The sequence below is a fragment of the Danio aesculapii genome, chromosome 24 (genome assembly GCF_903798145.1).
Source record: "Danio aesculapii chromosome 24, fDanAes4.1, whole genome shotgun sequence".
NCBI lineage: Eukaryota > Metazoa > Chordata > Actinopteri > Cypriniformes > Danionidae > Danio > Danio aesculapii.
In genome coordinates, this window is record NC_079458.1 from 25,947,515 (window position 1) to 25,967,299 (window position 19,785).

At 34.9% G+C, this 19,785-nt stretch overlaps 1 protein-coding gene across 1 annotated transcript in view; it reads left to right on the top strand.

Moving 5' to 3' along the window:
- The window catches only part of dlgap1b (discs, large (Drosophila) homolog-associated protein 1b), a 115,728-nt gene that overhangs the window by 31,479 nt on the left and 64,464 nt on the right, over nucleotides 1-19,785 (top strand). Inside the window, exon 4 of the mRNA XM_056450951.1 lies at nucleotides 9,844-10,090. Coding sequence (XP_056306926.1) covers nucleotides 9,844-10,090 — 247 coding nt within the window. The remainder of the gene's footprint in view (nucleotides 1-9,843; nucleotides 10,091-19,785) is intronic.

Below are 19,785 nucleotides of genomic sequence, written 5' to 3' on the forward strand. Positions count from 1 at the left end.
TTTCATTTTGATGTTCATATGAAGTTGTAAAGGTAGAAGTACAATGTAAATATAGAAGTACAATCAAATGTGATATATATATGAATAGTGTAAGTCATTGAAATTGAATGCAGCTCATCATTAAGGAAAAGATTTGTGCTATCAAGACTTTTTGATGTGATAGTTTGCCTTAATACTGCTGCTACTCATCTACTTAAAATAGTTTTTTCCAATAACCAAATATACATTACATAAAATAATTCAAACTGAAATAAAGTGCAATATGCATCTGAATGCATATCATCCATTTTTTTGTGCAGTTTTTGTTTTTGCAAATCCACCAGAGGCCACTGTGTACACTTTTTCAGATCTAATTTCTCTCGCAACTGCCATTCCACCAGAGGCCACTGTCGACTGACTGACTTGCTGACTGACCAACCCACCGATTCCCCTCCACCCTCCCCCTTTGCTAAACTCAACCAGTAGTGTTCTCAAAGGAACCGATTGACCCACCCACCCCCTTCCCCTAAACCCAACCGCAGTGTTTTAAAAAGCAATCCAGAAAAAGAAAAGCCCTCACCTGATTTTTACCACGTTTTCAGATTTTTCCACATTCTCACCTTGTTATTTAATTTATTTTATTTTTTAGCTTTTATTTTTGTCTTGCCTGCTTTCTTTAACTGTTCTTTACTGGACTCGATTCCCGCTGTCGTGGTCAACTCCACTCTGCATCTCAAGTCCACCGATGTACATGTCGAGCCACTGGAAAAACTGGTAACAGCAGAAAAGCCCTCCATGTGGAGGTAAGTGGTCAGCTGGTAAATGAGAAAAGGAACAGTGCCTTGTAGCATTCGATTTAAAGATGAAATGCAGCCATACGTACCTCTGGCTACATAATTTGCAATCTCCAGAAATGTATATAGGACTATGTTTTCAGAATGAGCCTATGTTGCAATGTCTTGTTGACGTTCAAAGAATTTGAACAAAAAAATGTTTTTGAACCAAATCACTTACCTACCTTTAAAGCAGAGGTGTCCAAACTCGGTCCTAAAGGGCCGGTGTCCTGCAGATTTTAGCTCCAATATGCCTCAAAACACTTGCAAGGATGTTTCTAGAAAGCCTAGTAAGAGCTTGATTAGCTAGCCCAGGTGTCTGATTGGGGTTAAAACTAAACTTTGCAGTACAATGGCCCTCCAGGACTGAGTTTGGACAGCCCTGCTTTAAAGAAACTCTCCCCTCGAGTTAGTTGAGTTTTTCTATTTGCTGAATCCATTCAGCCAATTTCCAAGTCTAGTTGGAGGACTTTTAGCTTAGCTTAGCATAAGTCATTCATTCATTCATTTTATTTTCGGCTTAGTCCCTTTACTAATCTGGGGTCGCCACAGCGGAATGAACCCCCAACTCATCCAGCATATGTTTTACGCAGCGGATGCCCTTCCAGCCACAACCCATCACTGGGAAATCCATACACACTCATTCACACACATACACTACGGACAATACTTACCCAATTCACCTATAGCACATGTCTTTGGACTCATGCCAACACGGGGAGAGCATGCAACCTCCACACAGAAATGCCAACTGACCCAGCTGAGGCTTGAACCAGCAACCTTCTTGCTGTGAAGCGATTGTGCTACCCACTGCGCCACAGCGTCGCCCTAGCATAAGTCATTGAATCAGATTAAACCATTAGCATAATCAAAAATTTCCAAAAAACAGTTTAGATAACATTCATATTTAAGTCTTGACTCTTCTGTAGTTACATTGTGTACTAAGATTTTGTAGGTTGATATGACTTGGACCAATACTCTCATTCTGGCGTATTAACGAAGGAACATTGTTGCCGTACCATGGCTGCAGCAGGCACAATGATATTACTCAAAGCGGTTACCTAATTTGGGATTATTTCAGGTGCTGCATAATATCAATTTTGGATGATTTTTTATTTTTATTTTTTTAATTGAGCGGTACGCTAATAGTCTAATGCAATTCAATGATGTATGCTAAGCTGAGCTATAAGTAACCCGCAGATTGGCTGAATGGATTCAAAAATGGTAAAACTCATCTGTTAAACTCTATAGGGGACTTGTAAAATCAGCTAATATACAAAAATAAGTTTTGAGAGTGTTTCTTTAAGATTAAGTGTAAACAAGATTAAGCTTTTTATGTTAACTGTTACTTTCAATTAAATTTTTAAGGTGACTTGGTGTCAGCAAACCCTTTTAAGTAATGTAAAGCAAATTTTAAGTGGCGTTCTACAATGTTAATGTGTAGCTCAGGGATTTTCAAGGTGAGTTTTCAGGATTAGTGTCTTAGCCTTGGGATTTTAAAGTGAGTTTTCAAGATTAGCTCCTGTAGCCCTGGGATAAGGTGACGGGCAGCGTTTACAAACGAGACAGTTTTAAGGTGAGTGTTCAGAGCCTGACAGCTCACTCAGACAGACAACAGCCCTTACCTTTTAAAAAGTGGCTTCCTCCCACCGCCAAAAAACACACACTTGCCCTCAGGCTTGTGTGCGAATCTGTCTCTTCTGGTCCCTGGGGATAAATCAATCATTTCAGTGACAAAAAGCTCAGTCGGCTCACTGTAAAAACCCATCATTCATTGGTCCTCTCATGCGTATTCTGAATGTATGTGTGTGGGCATGCAGACATGCATTGAATTATAGGTGCATATAAGGCTAAAGCCCGGTTCGCACTATGATTTATTTATTATATATATATATATATATATATTTTTTTTTTTTTTTAATAATGTTAAACGATTGTAGCTTGCCAGACTGTAAGATCTCAGTTGTCATAATGTCAGACTGATCGACAATCAAGACATTGCAAACACAGACTACTGTTACTTGAAAACTCATCCAGTGTTTGACGTCATCTGTCCGTGACACATTCAGTAACCCTTATTCTGAAATGATACCTCACACCAAACATAAACAATCTGGGATTTTGCCAAAACAGGCTCATTCTAAAAGCGTAGCCCTATATGCATTTCAGGAGATCGTGAATTGTGTAGCCAGAAGTATGTATGGCTTCATTTAATTTATAAATCAAACGATATATGAGCTCATTTTAGCGATTACCAGCTGACCGCTTACCTTCGTATGGACTGCTTTCCTGCTGTTACCAGTTTGTCCAGTTAGCGTGCCATGTACGTTGGCGGACTTGAGACGCAGAGAGGAGTTGACCCCAAGTAAGTAACAGGGTGAGAATGTGGTAAAATCTGAAAACGTGGTAAAAATCATGCAAAGGCTTTTCTGTTTCTGGATTGCTTTTGAAAGCTGTCGGTTGGGTTTAGGGAAACGGCTGGGCGGGTCAATCAGTGCTTTTGAAAACACTATTGGTTGTGTTTAGGGAGGAAGGAGGGTGGATCAGTTGATCTGTCATTCAGTAAGTCAGTGAACAGTGGCCTCCGGTGGCCTCGTGGCTCGTAGCTCCTGGGATGTATATGAAATGTATATAGGGGTACGTAATCAGAATGAGACTCAATTATAAAACTAGAAAAAACAGTGGTGTGAAGTTATCGTGTTAATTGCATCATTAGATTCTGTGCTCCTATTAGTTCTTGATTTGACGCTCATTGCAGCTGAGGTGTTACTGCAGGAAAGACACGTCCAGAACTTCAATGAAGGGAAGATTTGATTGCAACACCCATTAATGGTGATTGGTGAACATGTCAAACCAACAATCAAAGACATCAGATTTACAGAATTGCCACGGATTACAGTATCTTTTAGGATTTCCCAAATTTGTATTAAATATTAAATGACCCAATTGTGGCTAATCTTGCACAGTATGAGCAGAAACTGAAACAGAAACATTTGAAACTGGAGGCGTGACTATCCACAATCACTCTCTGATTGGTCTTCTGGACTATTGCATATCGTTCCCTGATTCGCCAAGCCTTTCTCACATGACTGTTACAAGAGCTAGATTGTGCAAATGTGGATGCTGGACAATTCAATGCCATCTCACTGCAATTTGTAACTTAGTGGCTAATGAATTTGTGCAATCTCATTTGTACAATTTAGTACGATTTGCAAAATGTTCGTATGACTGAACTCTTCTGAATGAATTAGCCACTAAACTGACAAAACATAAAATATTTAAGTTAAGTGAGATCAGGCTGAGAAAAATTAGTGTGAGTGTGAATGGTCATGTATCGTCATTAAGCGTTTTAAACTGTATAGTGTGGACGATGATTTTTTCTGAAATTTTATACTAAAATGCGGTTTTAAAACAAAAACACACTACTACTGTAAATGCAGTCTGACTGTGGCCCCCTTTGCTGTTTTTTCATTCCATCACATTTCACTTTTGTTCCATACAACCTGTTTCCACTTCCTTTCCATCCTTAAATCACGAGACCCCTTTCACTGATACGTTTCTGTATAATCCAATCTCACCTTTTCTTTCTGTCATGTCTTACACTTGTAGTAAAGAAAGAGCACTAGTAATGCAGCCTTTCACGTGTACAGATTTCCTCCCCTCTGCACTCTTTTATTTTCTGCTTTGTTATTTGTATCAGTGTGTTTAACCCTTGTTGAGAATGATGCAGAATGAGCATTAGAGACTTAAACTTACTCTGTATTACCTTAAATGAAAATTTAAATGAGTCATAATATGCACATTTATTTCCCCAACAATTGATCTTACAATATTAATCCAGCCATTTCCAGTCATTTTCACCTATGACATTTGCTTTTGTATTTATTTATTTATTTATTTATTTAAGTGTCGTGACTCGTGACTAGGCTCGCACAGAATATGCACGCACATAAATCCACAGATTTCCACAGATTTTTAGCCCTTAATTAAGTCTATTTATTTACTTGTGTAAATGTGTGTAAATTTATATTTATTAAAATTAATTTCAGTATTATTATTGACTAATATGAAAATATTCATTTGATTTATTTTCAATACAGTTTGTAAAGTACTATTTTCTGTCTTTTAGTAGATGTATTATATGATAGACTTGCTTTGTTTATAAAATAATTGGATCTAGATGGATATGCATTGTAACCATTAAATAAAAAAGCTATTACTTTTTATTTTATATATTAAGATTTTAGTTACGATACTCCCCAAAAAAATTTGGCATAAATCCTCAGATCTTTTACTAAATTGTTCTCTGAAATAGCAAAAAATTTCAGCAGATTTTGTCCGGCCCTACTCATTACAGGCTGAATAATCTGAATTTACTTGTACATCTTATTGTAAAGATTCAACAAAAAAATGACCCTTTAGATACTTTTTCTTCAATGCGCTCATAGTTTTGTGTTTCTTATACTTTGTGATTTTTTTTTCTTGCTTTTTTATTTTATAAAAGTTGTGTTTGATGCTACTAAAAAAACTAAATTAAAACAAAGGTTCAAAATGAAACAAAAAAGTGCTTCAGGGTGTATTTAATGTGTCGGTGCTTTTTGGATAAGGATTCATAAAGATAAACAACAAAATTTTAAGTCCAAGGCACTCAAAATTTAAGTAAAAAAGTTTAAAAGCCTTTATTAACATGGCTATTATAAAAAAAAGCATTATTGAGCACCACACCTACGGTCACCCTGAAGAAGTTTTTTTTATATGTGTGTGTGTGTGTCAATAAAGGCTTTTTACTTTTTCACTTACTTTTTGAATGCCTTAGACTTATGATTTTGTTAAAAATGAAAGATTTTTTAACAATGAACATCTTGGTTTTGAAGTCAGTTGTTATACAGTTGAAGTTTATATTTTTTAAATATTTACCAAATAATGTTTAACAGCAAGGAAATTTTCACAGTATGTCTGATAATTTCTTCTGGAGAAAGTCTTATTTTTTATTTTAGATAGAATAAAAGCAGTTTAAGGTCAATAATACAATTTTAAGGTGAAAATTATTAGCCCCTTTAAGCTATATTTTTTGACTGTATAACTTGCCTAATTACCCTAACTTGCCTAGTTAACCTAATTAACCTAGTTAAACCTTTAAATGTCACTTTAAGCTGTATAGAAGTGTCTTGAAAAATATCTAGTAAAATATTATTTACTGTCATCATGGCAAAGATAAATGAAATCAGTTATTAGAAATAAGTTATTAAAACTATTATGATTAGAAATGTCATCACCTTAGAATTATAAGGTTCTATTTGACATTTTTGTCAAAATTGAGTTATTGACATAGTCTTATTAAATGACAACTTATTTACATTATAGGATGTTTTTTTATAAGTTGTTTACATTTTAAGACTTTTTATTTAAAAAAAAAACAAATGTTACACACATGCTGTTTGCTCTGGATTGCAAAAATTTTGAAGCTCAATATATCTCAATCATTCAGAACGCAGATAGAACTTTAAAATTCCGAGGTGACAATATGTTGAAAAAATCTTCTCTCCGTTAAACAGAAATTGGGGAAATAAAATAAAAAGGGGGCTATTAATTCTTACTTCAACTGTATAGTAAAAACTACAGTGAAACTATATATAGTTTGTTCTGAACAGTTACACTGCCTGCTGTGCCTCCGTGCAGCAGATTCTTCAATTTTACAGCATCTTCTGCATATTTAAACTCTTCCCAGCAGTGAATGCAGGATTTTGAGATCCATCTTTTCACATTGGGGATGAAAACATTTTGAATGTGAAGATCAAGGTAAATTGTATTTAATTTGTCTTTTAGGAAACATGCAAGTATCTGCTGTTAATTTCTGAAGGGTAGCACTAAATGGGAATATAGAAAATAAAATATACTGTATTTCAGTAAATAAGAACCATTTTTAAGTGTTCACCCAAACTTTTATCCCTTCTGTTTCCTTCTAGAGCATCAGTGAGGGTTTAAACCTTTTTTAATAGTCGTGTTTGAGTCCCTCAATTGCCTGCAATGTGAAAAGCTGGTTCTCAACCATACAGTCACTACTGGAAAGGCTTCAAAAATGCAAAAGTTGCTGCAGAACTGGAGAGTTTCTGAAGAACAGCAAGCAGTTTAACTTTTTAGAACAAACAAGAGACTCATGAACAACTACCTGTTTGTTTTAATAATTTTAGCTATTTTTCACCTTGTTACTGTCTCAAAATTAATTTTATAGTAAATATATATTACTCAAGACAGTACTAAATAATCAATAACATGCATTTTGTATTATTTCTCTTATTTTGTCACAATTTCACAGATTCTGCGAGGGGTTCACAAACTTTGACTTGCCACTGAATATGTTGTTCTTAAAAGTACTTTGCATTTTAAAACAAGTTGCATAAAATGAGCTGAATATATTTAAAAACGTAATATTCACAAGTTAAAATTGTTAACCCAATTAAATTTTCAGTCCATCTTAATGCAGTAATGGGCGAACTTGTTACATACTGTTTATATATGTAGATTGCAGTAAAACAGTTAATCATAAATTATACATTTTTTTTAGAAAAGTCAGGACAAAAAAATCTCGCTGAAGATCATCCAAAATATATGAAACTTTGAAACAAAGTTTAAAAGTATGTTTTAGAATTGTTTTGAAAAGAAGCATTTAACAGTGTATGTCTTCAGAGGTCTCCTGGTTCTCAACACAGCAGTCTAAAGACACTTTAAGATGTTTCAACCCAGCTTTGTTTCAAATAATACATCACAAATGTAATGGCTAAGTTAAATCTGGAAATAACATTTTTAACCCAATGTTTGGGGTTATGCATTATTGATCAAAATCTATGTTGAAACGTCCAAGATTTTGTTTTAAAAAAGTGCATTGTATAATAAAACTAAACCTCATTAAGCTTGTTCAATCAGGAGTATAGAGTCAAACCAAACATTATTTAGACACCTTTAACATTTCACATTGTCACAGTCAGAGTAGAGCAAGTTACTTCAAAAAAGGAATTAACTACTAATTACAAATGACATCATTACAATTGTATTTAAACACCTTTTCTGATTACTGATTATGACTTAATACTACAAATCCACATAAATCTCTTAATTCTTAAGACTTAATTCTTAAAATTTCATTTAAAAAGGACCCTTTAACTTTGTTTAAAAAAGACATGTAAATATTGTAAATGGCATGCAAACAACTTATGCATAAAAACAAAAAGTGTTTCAAATTAATGACCATATATACCTCAATGGTAACACTATACACACGATGAATCATCTATTAAGCATTAGCAAAGAGTTAATTTATTAGTTGTTAAGCATAAACTCTACATTAGTAGATGTTAATTAGCTGTTTACAACTGCAAATACAAATGCTCTATTCTTGACTTGTAAGCACATTTAAAATGTGTTTAATAATTGTACTTTCATACTTTGTTACTGATTAAATTTTCATGACTAAATTATCACATTATTTTCAAATTAATTGTATTTAAGAATAGTTGGGTGTTTTTAAGATCATTCAGAATAATTATATGATTTATAAACTATTCTAATCAACATTTAGATATTATTATTCAGTCCTATTATTCAGTATGTATGCTTTATAAATTCCTTATAAATGACAATTTACACAAAACTATATACATACAAATTATCTATTAATATATGTCTGAATAATAAGATATAGAAATGTTAATTTGAATAATTTATTAATCATTAACTTATGCATTTTAAATAAGCTTTAAAAATCAGCAACTTATCTCAAATAACTGGTTTGTAAATGGTGCAATACTTAATTTAGTCATGAAAAAATAATAATTAACAAAGTATGAAAACACACGTGCTTATGAGTCAAGAAAAGGGCATTTGTATCTGCAGTTATAAACTGCTTACTAACACCTGTCAATGTGAGTTAATGCTTAACAGATAATAAATTAATTATTTGCTAATACTTAATATATTATTCATAGTGAGTAGTTACAGTGTTACCACATCGATTTGTAAAACATGTCATTGTTTAAGCATGTACAATTGATGGAAAAATCTAACCTTCTTAATGATGAACTAGGTTTATATAGATGCTTTTCTTCTAATTAATTTGAAACAAACTATACCAAACACTGCATTGTAAAAAATCCTGATTGCCTCAAATTTTTAAGCTGAATCAAATTAACCTTGAGTCCATTAAACTTATGTTAAACTGGCTTAAAATAGCTTGCATAGCTTTTTATAAAGTTTAATAAGTTACAATGACCTAAAAACATATGCTGCCAGGACTAAGTGATATATAATTTTTGACAGTGTGGACACAGTTTAATTTAGAAAACAGTAATAAAATATGACCAGAACCAAAGTTAAACCATGTAAAAACATATTCATCTTCATACTTTAAGACAGCTTTGATAGAAATGTGTAGTTTAGTTTATTTAAAATTTGACAGGACAGAGTATTGCAGCACAATTCCCTGAAATGTTTCAAACACACGCAAATCAATATTTGACTAATGAAAATATTACTTTGTAACATGATAAACAAGCAAAATAAAAACAACCATTAAAAAACACCAAACACAATAAATTATAAGATATCTATACAACAATTTTAGAGCAGGAGGAATAAAGGAGAGGGTTTAACCACAATATCAACCAAATATTTCAGACAAATTTTAGTATGATTATTTACTAACAATACATCCTTAGGCTCAATGACAGCTTGAAATTATTTTCTAAACCTGAACTGATTTTCAAATATTCCCCCAGTCTAGCAGGTTCTTGAGTTCCTTTAGTTTTTTTAGTCCACTGTTTGATGCTTTTTTAGTACAAAAAAAAAGTATCATCAAAAAAAGTTTACTCTAATTTCCTATCCTCACATAAAAAAAACTTTAGTGTCCTACTACACCTACTAGTGCAAAAATATCCCCAATGATATCTTCAGAATGTTGTTTGGTTTGACTGTAAATCCCGTGTCAGAATGGTGTAGAGCTGTTCTTTTGACAGTGTTGCGTTGTCTCCCTCTGCAGGTGAGTGAGGTGGAGGTGAACGGGCAGATCGAGGCCGTGTGTGAGAGTGTGTTCAGTGAGATGGAGTCTCAGGCTGTAGATGCTCTGGATCTGCCAGGCTCCGGATGTTTCCGCATGAGGAGCCACAGCTATGTGCGGGCCATTGAGAAAGGCTGCTCGCAGGAGGAGGAAGAGGAGAGAGCGACACGTCAGGCCATTTTACCTCCTCGGACTACAACTACTGTCCGAACCATCCAGAGCAGCACAGGTACGAGCGCCACTCTTTTCAATGAAACTAATCATGGCCAATGACAAAGCGCTCAATTTGTTTTCCAGCCACTTTGTTTTCCACAATAAGATAATAAAATATGAACAATAAAATTAAATGATTAAATTGACAAAAAAAATCAATCTAAGTTAAAAGCAATGGTAAAAAGAAATTTCATAAAGCGTTTCTGATGCTGATGGGTAGACCATTCCATAGCTTAAGCTCACTGTATGAAAAATCTTGACGACCCATGGTGTTTAGATTACAATGTGGCTGATACAGTGTAAATCCAGATGAAGAAAGAAGACGGGTGGGAGTGATGAGACTAACCAGGTCACAAATGTAGTCAGGTGCTAGCCCATGCACTGCTGCATATGTTAAAATCAGGGTCTTAAAATCAATACGTGACTTAACAGAAGCCAGTGAAGTTGCTGAAGTACAGGCATGAGGAAGTATGTGTCAAAACCCAAAACATTTTGAGGAACATGTTTTCATTATATCTATATATATCTATATAAATATATATAATTATTATTATTTAGTTTTTTTTAGATGCACATAAAATTGAATTTCCTGGAACTTTGTACATTTAAATCTAGATATATAAATATTCTTCCAAATCATTTTGCATCATCAAAATCTATATTTGTCATTCACCCATAATAAACTTTATAAAAACTATATCAATAAATATATATTATGTTGTTATAACCAACTAGACCTGTTGCATATACTGTAACTAATGTCAACCTTTAAAATACTTCCCATATTCCATACTTTATACATTATTTCTACTATCTTGAAAAATGTACTCTCCCTCCTTTTTCCTGCCAACACTATTCCATTCATTCTCACTCTCTCACTCCTCTCTCTGTCACTTCATCTGTATGAATAAAGAGCGTCAAGGTCTCTTCCCTCGTTCAGCCTGTTGTTTAATTACAGCGATTAGAAAGTCTCATTCTTTCTCCTCGTCACTCTGTCATCAGGGTCGCAGTCAGCTAATTAAAAACATTTACAGACAAGTGAGACGAAAGGAGGCCGGAGAGAAAGAAAAAGAGCTGTTGAGACAAATTGGAGTGGAGAGAGGAAACGGAGAGGAACATAATAGATAGAGGCGAGATTTTGGGATTTGTGGAATGACTTCTGTACAAAAACCCTCCATCAAGCATGCCCCGTGTGTGTGGTTTTTCTGAGAGCTCTTATTTACCAAGCTGTAATCGCTGACTAAAAAGAAGTCTGTCAGGATTAGGTAAAACATTATTACTTCTGCATGGCACTATTCACATAAACAATATATATATATATATATATATATATATATATATATATATATATATATATATATATATATATATGTATAAAATATTGTTTTTGTGAATATGTATGTTATCCACTGTTTTATCCACATTTAAATTGGAGCTCTTAAAAAGCAAAAGCAAAGAATAAAACAATACAGAAATGAAAAACCAACATAGGCTCATTCTGAAAACGTAGCCCTATATAAATTGTGTGAATAATTTCAGACTGGCTTCTTATGAGAATGAGTTCACTGTACTCAAAGGGCCTCCACAGTCACCAGATATCAATCCAATAGAGCACCTTTCGGATGTGGTGGAACAGGAGATTCGCATCATGGATGTGCAGCCGACAAATCTGCAGCAACTGCGTGATGCTGTCATGTCAATATGGACCAAAATCTCTGAGGAATATTTCCAGTACCTTGTTGAATCTGTGTCATGAAGGATTAAGGCAGTTCTGAAGGCAAAAGGGGGTCCAACCTGGTACTAGTCAGGTGTACCTAATAAAGTGGCCCATGAGTGTATATGTATTTGAGTTTGAGGATATGCTTGCTCTGTTTTAAAATGTCAGTTCTGTATGTTTTAGCTGAGTTTTTGTAGCATTTACACAGTTTTAACTCTTATTACAAGGTATTTCAAATGCTGAGAAACAGCACATCACTCAATTTTACACTAAGTAAATGATGGAGGATCTTAGGTTTATTAAGCGATATTTTCTCACACACATCCTCACTATCCTTCAACTTGGTCCCTGATTTTTCACAACAGAATGAACCACCAGTTACTCTGACATATGTTTTATGCAACGGGTATGCTTCCATCTGCATCTCAGCAATGGGAAATACCCTCACACTCTCCTATTTACACACATACACACACACTCTACAAAGGGCAATTTATTCATTTATTCATTTTTCTTCAGCTTGGTCTCTATTTCAGAGGTTGCCACAGCGGAATGAACAGCCAACTTTTCCAGCATATGTTTGTTTTACGCACACACTCATACACTACGGACAATTTAGATTATTCAATTCACGTACCGCATGTCTTTGGACTGTGGGGGTAACCGGAGCACCCACTCAAAAACAGAGAGAATATGCAAACACAGAAATGCCAACTGGCTCAGCCGGGACTCAAACCAGCAACCTTCTTTCTGTGGCGATAGTGCTTACCACTGAGCCACTGTACCAGCCGCACACATGCACACAATTAACATTAACATGAGAGCATACAGCCAGGAAACACACAAGGGCATCATGAGGTGAAACAGGAAGACATGTAGGAATGCCATTCAAGACCTGAAAGAGAACAGGAACTAAATACAGACAGACTAATTACAAACACAGGTGAACTGAATGACAGGGAACTAAGGCAAGAAACAGAACAAAGGAACCACATAACAAGACACACCTGAATACAGCAACAACAGAGGAGCACATAGGGAGGAAAACATCACGACGCAGGAGACAAGTTAAACGTATCAATCAGAACCCTTGTTCAGAAGTCAGCACACTGATCAGGGTGCCAGCCATTTTTAGAGCTGTCTCAGTCCAAACGCTCATGCAGTGAAAAGTCTCACAATGTAGGGATGTGTGATTTGGGGAAAATATCTAATTGCGATTTAAAAAAAATAAAAATAAAAATATTATTTTTTTGTTTTTTTACAGATATTGCGATTTTTGATTTGCGATTTAATTTTGTAGTCAAGCTTTTGCTCAATATTCTGTATTGTAGCTCCTTTCTCCTTAATTGTATTTCCTCATGCTGTGGCAACAATTCTGCAACAGTTCTTATCCTTGACCTGTTTTTGTTCAATGTCAGTGACTTTGAAACCAAAATATTGCCCAAGTACAGACGTGCTGTTTTTCTTTGATATTAATTCATCTGTCAATGCTTCTGAAGCGGCAGACACCATTATCCCACTTGTCCGTGCTTTTCTGTTTCTATAGGTGCTTCCCAAAACGCATAATTATGGACTATTCTACGCCACTTTGTAATATAAATAGTGTATGTACTGCGTTCACACTGAAAACTCTAAAAAGAATAAGTGCACATTAAATACCCAGATTATGCACTTATTCAACCGGTAAAATGAAGTGTGGATTGTTGGACACTTGGCACTCAGCAGCCACAGCTTTGCTCACGTAGAAGAAGGGGCGAAGCTTTCGGGCACTGATGTTGGATTACTTTATTTATTTTGGATTGCGAAAGCAAAATTCTCCTACGAGAGTGATTATAGCGCCTCCTGATGGTGAATGCGTTTATACTCATGGCAGGCATTATTTGGTACTTTGGTAATTTATTTAGCTATTAAACGTCATCTGGGAAACGGTTTAAATTTCCTCTTTGTAAAAAAATTTTAGTGTTCCATTTGAGACGAAACTACATACATATACTATGCTGTGGAGTGTGCATAAGTGTATAGTGTGCCATTTGGGACAAAGCTTTTGTTTTTTTTATTGTGGCCATTATGCATAGTTCAGTTGCGCAAATATGAACAAAAGTGAGCTCACTCAATTGGCTAGTAAGTAACTGTCACACACAGACAACAGTCATGCATTTGCTCTGGAAGGGGGAAAAATACATAGATATTTCATATCACAGCCTCTTGCAATTAGCTAATTGATTGCGATTAATCGCACAACCTTACTACAATGCACCATGAAACTATGCCCCATCCCACTATGCACGAATATGAATATGAATATGAATTAGTTGAGCCAAATCATCAAATGTAATGACAAACCAAAGACCTTTTTCGGTTATTTATTTATTGTTAACATGAACGAACATAGCTAGACAGGTTAGGAAAAATCTAGCAAACGTTTTATTGTTTAATGGTTGAAATGTTGCTGGTACATGAAAAAATCTAATTATTTTGCTATAATGTACATTTAAAAACAGGACAAATAATATATGAAAATTATTAGTTCTGCTGTTATTTTTAAATTCTAGTTATTGATGATGTACAATGAGGACATTCTCATGTTACAGACGGTGTGTCCCAAACAGAGTTGGGTGTAACGCGTTACTGTATTCTAATTACATTTTTGGGGAACGCAGAAATTTAAAGAATTACATTTTAAATCTCTGTAATTTGATTACAGTTACTAAAGTCAGTATAATTGCGTTACTTATGTTACAATTCTAGGTTTTGGAGGAAAAAATGCTTCTTTTAAATCATTTTTTTTTTGCTGCACCATCAGTTAATAAGCATGTGCTTTTAAATTGCTGGAGAATGCGAGCTGAAATGGTTGCTGTCGAGAGTGGCTGCTTCTTCAAGTGGAAATACAGACATTACTTTGATTTCATTGAGCATAAAAACAAGAATATGGCTGTGAAATTCAGTCTATGTCCAGCCTCTAAAGAACTTTCAACTGCTTTTAACTCGACCAGCAACTTGTTCAAGCACATGAATAGAAAGCATTCTACGACAATTCTCCCCACCAAAGAGGACACTGTTGTACCAAAACTCTGCTTAAACAAGCTAAATTGAATGTGAAGAGAAGCGTAGCTGCTTATGGGGCCGTTCACATATTGCATCTTTTGCATGCGCGCATATTGGAAGCACATAGTGCGCGCGCTCGCATTTCCAGGTGCACTAGTTGAAAACTGTGAGTCATGCGACAAGACCTGACCATATTGAAATGTACACATTTAGGTAGACTAATTACCTCAGACAAACACAAATCACCCAAACAATACAGTGCTTTTGCATACTATGGATGCTAGTAGTTACATGTATCCAGTTGTCTTCTTTTGTGAAAAAAAACAGGTGAACGATGAGAGAATTTTAAGTTTTGAGCAAACTCTAAGTTTCTTGAATATTAAGCTGCTGTGATCAACCCATTGTAATGTTTTCCAGGGAATATTAAATTACTGAAAGAGTTGTTAAATTACTGTTGCAGTTTATTTTGCATTTTTATAGGTATATTTTATGTTTTAAAAGTAACTTTAAAGTAAAATAATTAGTAATCTGATGACTTTTTACAAAAAAGTAATGTAATCATATTACAAATTTCCAGCAGTGGTCAGTAATTGGTAATCTATTACTTTTTTAAAGTAACTTACCCAACACTGGTCACAATTTATAGTGAACTGAACTCATCAGTACCCTTACCAGTGCCCGAACAATAGTATTTATTACAGTTTATTGTTCACTATAGTTAATACTAAAGGTCTGCTGTAGCATTCATTAACTAAGTGTTGTAAATCCTGCAATACTATACTATAAAAAAGTATTGATTATGAATTATTATTGTGTTTTTCATGTAGGAAGTGACAGCAATCTGATTTGCGCCAAATAGGACATGTTTCTGGATTGACGTCTATGATCCTTGATCCATTTATGTTAAGTTTACGTTTACTTTTAGGTTCATACACTTCTTTTTATCAAACTATTATTCCCCTCTGATTTTGGGTTAAATTACTTCATGACATGCTGGGGAGCGAAAAGAGAGCACAAGAATTCATTCATTCTCATTAAGAGTTGAAGCATATTTGAGACGGCATGACAGCACTGGTGACGAAACGCTGAGCAACTTCTCTTATGTAACATTATGCAAATGAATCATAATGGAATTTGATCACATGACCCACGCCTCATGATTTAGTTCAAAACTGCAGTAGGACTGGAATGATGAGGAGAAGCACAAAGCACAGTTGCTTGTCGACCTCCAGCGACACTGAAATCACTGTCAGTGTGAAAGGCCTTCATTGGAGGAACACAAGGCCTGAAGGCAAAATAGAAACAAACAGTGTGTTATATTGATGTACACAAAATAAAACACAAGCACACCTGATGCTTTTTCTTCAGGCTCGGGGACTACGCAAAAACACATACACACATTATTGACTTACTGTTGCTGAAGAAATTGATCATAGGGAGCTAAAAGCATGAAAAATAAAACCTAGAATGTCGACTGAAACAAAGCATTTCAAGCATGTGTGGAAATACCTTTATACCTTTATACACCTTTATACAGTCAAAATGATTAGCCTGTGACATACTTATATTTCCCAAATGCTGTTTCATTTAGAGGGGCTTTTTTTTCAAAGCATTTTTAAAGGGGTGGTACACTACGATATCATATTTTAAACTTTAGTTTAATGTTGCCTTGTAAACATTAACAGCATCTCTGAATGTAAGACGCTCAAAGTTCAACGCAAAGAGGGACATTGGATTTTACAGAGTTAGCTTAGCAAAGCCTAAAGCGAACGAAGCTTTAGGACTACAAAAATACATCTGAGCTAGTGAGATTACAAGCGCTTCAGGTTACGTGCATTCACCATGAGCATACACCCCGCGCAGTGAAGAGGCATGGCCAGATGTGCTGTAATGTTATAGAAGAGAACGCTAAAATGCCATCCAAATGCTGCTATTTCGACTTGTTCTTACAATTTAATCTTAATTGTGTTCCAGAGAATTATAAAAAAGATATAGCTAGCATTTGACAAAGGACAGCTTCCAGAATCTCTCCCCATTCATTGTTTGATTCGGCTAAAAACTCCTCAAAGAAGGAGCAGCTCCAACCATAATAGACGAAGCTGTGTATTGTGAGCCACAACCTGTAAGTATTTTTATTTGTTAAAGTTTATCTATTACATTAATGGTATGTTGTAACGAGGACATAAACAAGGATTTAAACATTGGGAAATGCTGTTTGGCACCATTAACAATTTAGCTACAGTTTTATATGTACAGTATCCCCTGTAAACACCCACAATCTTCGACAGCGTTACGTTGTTTCTCTATAAGAACGATTTCCGTGCGTTCTACATCTCAAATAATTGCAAATGTTTCATATTATTTACACATGCTTATAACCCAAATATATGTGAAAGACACTTGTAAGATTTTATTTTACAGAGCAGGTGTGAAATTTAGCTGTGTGCGCTCTTCATTTTCTGTTAGATTCAGGCTTAAACTGCTACAGCTAACAGCTACTCTGACTGACAGTATTTGCACAGCTGAGGCACAGTGCGTGCTATTAGAGGCATGATACTTTTTCTGGTGATGTGGAGCAGATCCACGAATCACAACACATTATGTTAGCTGACCAATCAGAGCCTGTATATAGGCTAGCAGTATATAATCAAGTAGCAGTATATAATCAAAGTAGTATATAATCAAAGTAAGATATATGGAAAAATTGTGTTTTTTTATTACAAATGAAGCATGAGCAAACATTGCTTTGCATCTTATAAACACATCCAAGCCACATCCAACCAAATACACTCTGGACCACCCCTTTAATAGTTTTTAAATATATTTTGTATTATAGGTTTTTAGACATAGAAAAACACCGAGCAGAGAGACAAACCCATCATGTAATAATAATCTGTGCAAAATGTAAAATAAAGCATGAAACAAGGGAAAATTGTGACAAGTATGGCCTACAAAAATACACCGCGATGGTTGTAAAGAAAGAAGAAAAAACTTACAAATCTTCAGAAACTGTGCAACATTATTAGTCTTTAAGTTGTGTTAGGGAAAAAAAGGACTGGATCCCACATTTTATCAAATTTTGCAGAGTTCCCATGTGGTGGTATATCTAATTCTTTCCAAATGTAAAGTGGAGGTAAAAGTCCAAGAAGCCAAAAAAAAAAAAAAAAGAGGCCTAACCTACTGAACAGATAACTGTACATTTTGGTTGAGACTCTCCAAAAAATCTGACCAACCAAAAATTGCTATCATTAGGTCAGAAAATAAAACGCAATCATAAACATAGTAGTTTTAAAAACACATGTTGAATAACTTATATATTTTAGGGTGACATGGTGGCTTAGTGGTTAGCACTGTCGCCTCACATCAAGAAGGTTGCTGGTTTGAGTTCCGGCTGGGTCAGTTGGTGCTTTTGTATGGAGTTTGCATGTTCTCCCCATGTTGGCGTGGGTTTCGTCCAGGTGCTCCGGTTTCCCCCATAGTCCAAAGACATGTGCTATGAAATTTTGGTTAATTAGTCAGAAAGAAAAAAATCTTATGGCACTATTAATATTAACATTTATTTATACATTTTTTTAAACTATTATAGGAAATACTGTGAAAATACCCCTGTTCTATTAAACAGCACTTGGTAAATATGGTAAAAAAAAGAATTACAATTTCACAGGAGGGCAAGTAATTTTCACTTCAAATGTGTATATGCATGTTACACTTTGGTTTGCTACTTTGACACAATCTACATTGTAAAAGCGCTATAGAAGTAAAGGTGAATTGAATTGAATTGAATTGTTATTTTCCCTTTGGTCACTTGAGTGTTTGTGTTGTAGATATTCAATACAACACATTGCTTTTATAACAAATTTAAATATTAATCAAAGATAACACAAGTAAATACATAATGCAATACATAATATGCATAATGAAATTTTGATTATGGAGGAAAAAGGTTTTAAAAAGAGAAGATATTTAAGTTTTTTAAAATGTTTTTTTGAATGGGTAGCACGGTGGTGCAGTGGGTAGCATGAGCGGCTCACAGCAAGAAGGTGGCTGTTCTCCCTGTGTTTGCATGAGTTTCCTCTGGGTGCTCCGGTTTCCCCCACAGCCCAAAGACATATGGTGTGGATAGGTGGTGTAGACGCTATAGATGAATTGAATAAGCTAAATTGTCTGTAGTGTATGTGTGTGAATGAGAGTATATGAAACTTATTTTAAACAGCCTTTCTATTTAGAATGCAGCAAATATCTGTATATTAGCAATAATCAGTTCAGTCTTAGAATATGAACTCAAAAACTCAATCTTTAAATACGAACTACAGTTACTGATACATTAAATCAAAGAATAATCAGAGTTTTAAAGCTGTCCCATATTCAGAGTTACACACACTCACAGATGTGCACAAATGCATATCACATTTGTCCTTTTAGCAGCTTTGATCTAAATGCCATTTCCACAGCATTAAAGGATTAGAACTGGCCGTCTGTCTGAGCGTTGCTCTTTTTGTGCGCATCATCTGCTTTTCTGTCCATCTCTTTCTCTGTCTGCTTCTTTCTCGAGGGTAATGGGATATAATGCATTCATGCCTTCAGCTTACAAGAAAACTCCGGCTCCTAGTGAGTACTTTAATGATTAGGAAGATGCCTCTTCAAAACAGATTCCACCATTCTTCATCTGATTCATGATTGATGCTAAACACTGCCTTTGTTGCATTTATTTGATTTATAAATAAATAACATTATAGATAATAATAATATTTATACAACAGTTCTGTCTGGTTCTCAAATCTGATATGCCTGCGATTTTCTGCAATAACAGCACTCTTACAGCCTCTTCACTCTTCTGTATTACTCCGCCCACATAAAGTGACAGCAGGTCAAACTCACTGACAAAAATATTGCAGCTTTTGGACAGCATAATGTACTTTTGAGGCTTTTTTAGGTGAGAATGTAGTTGT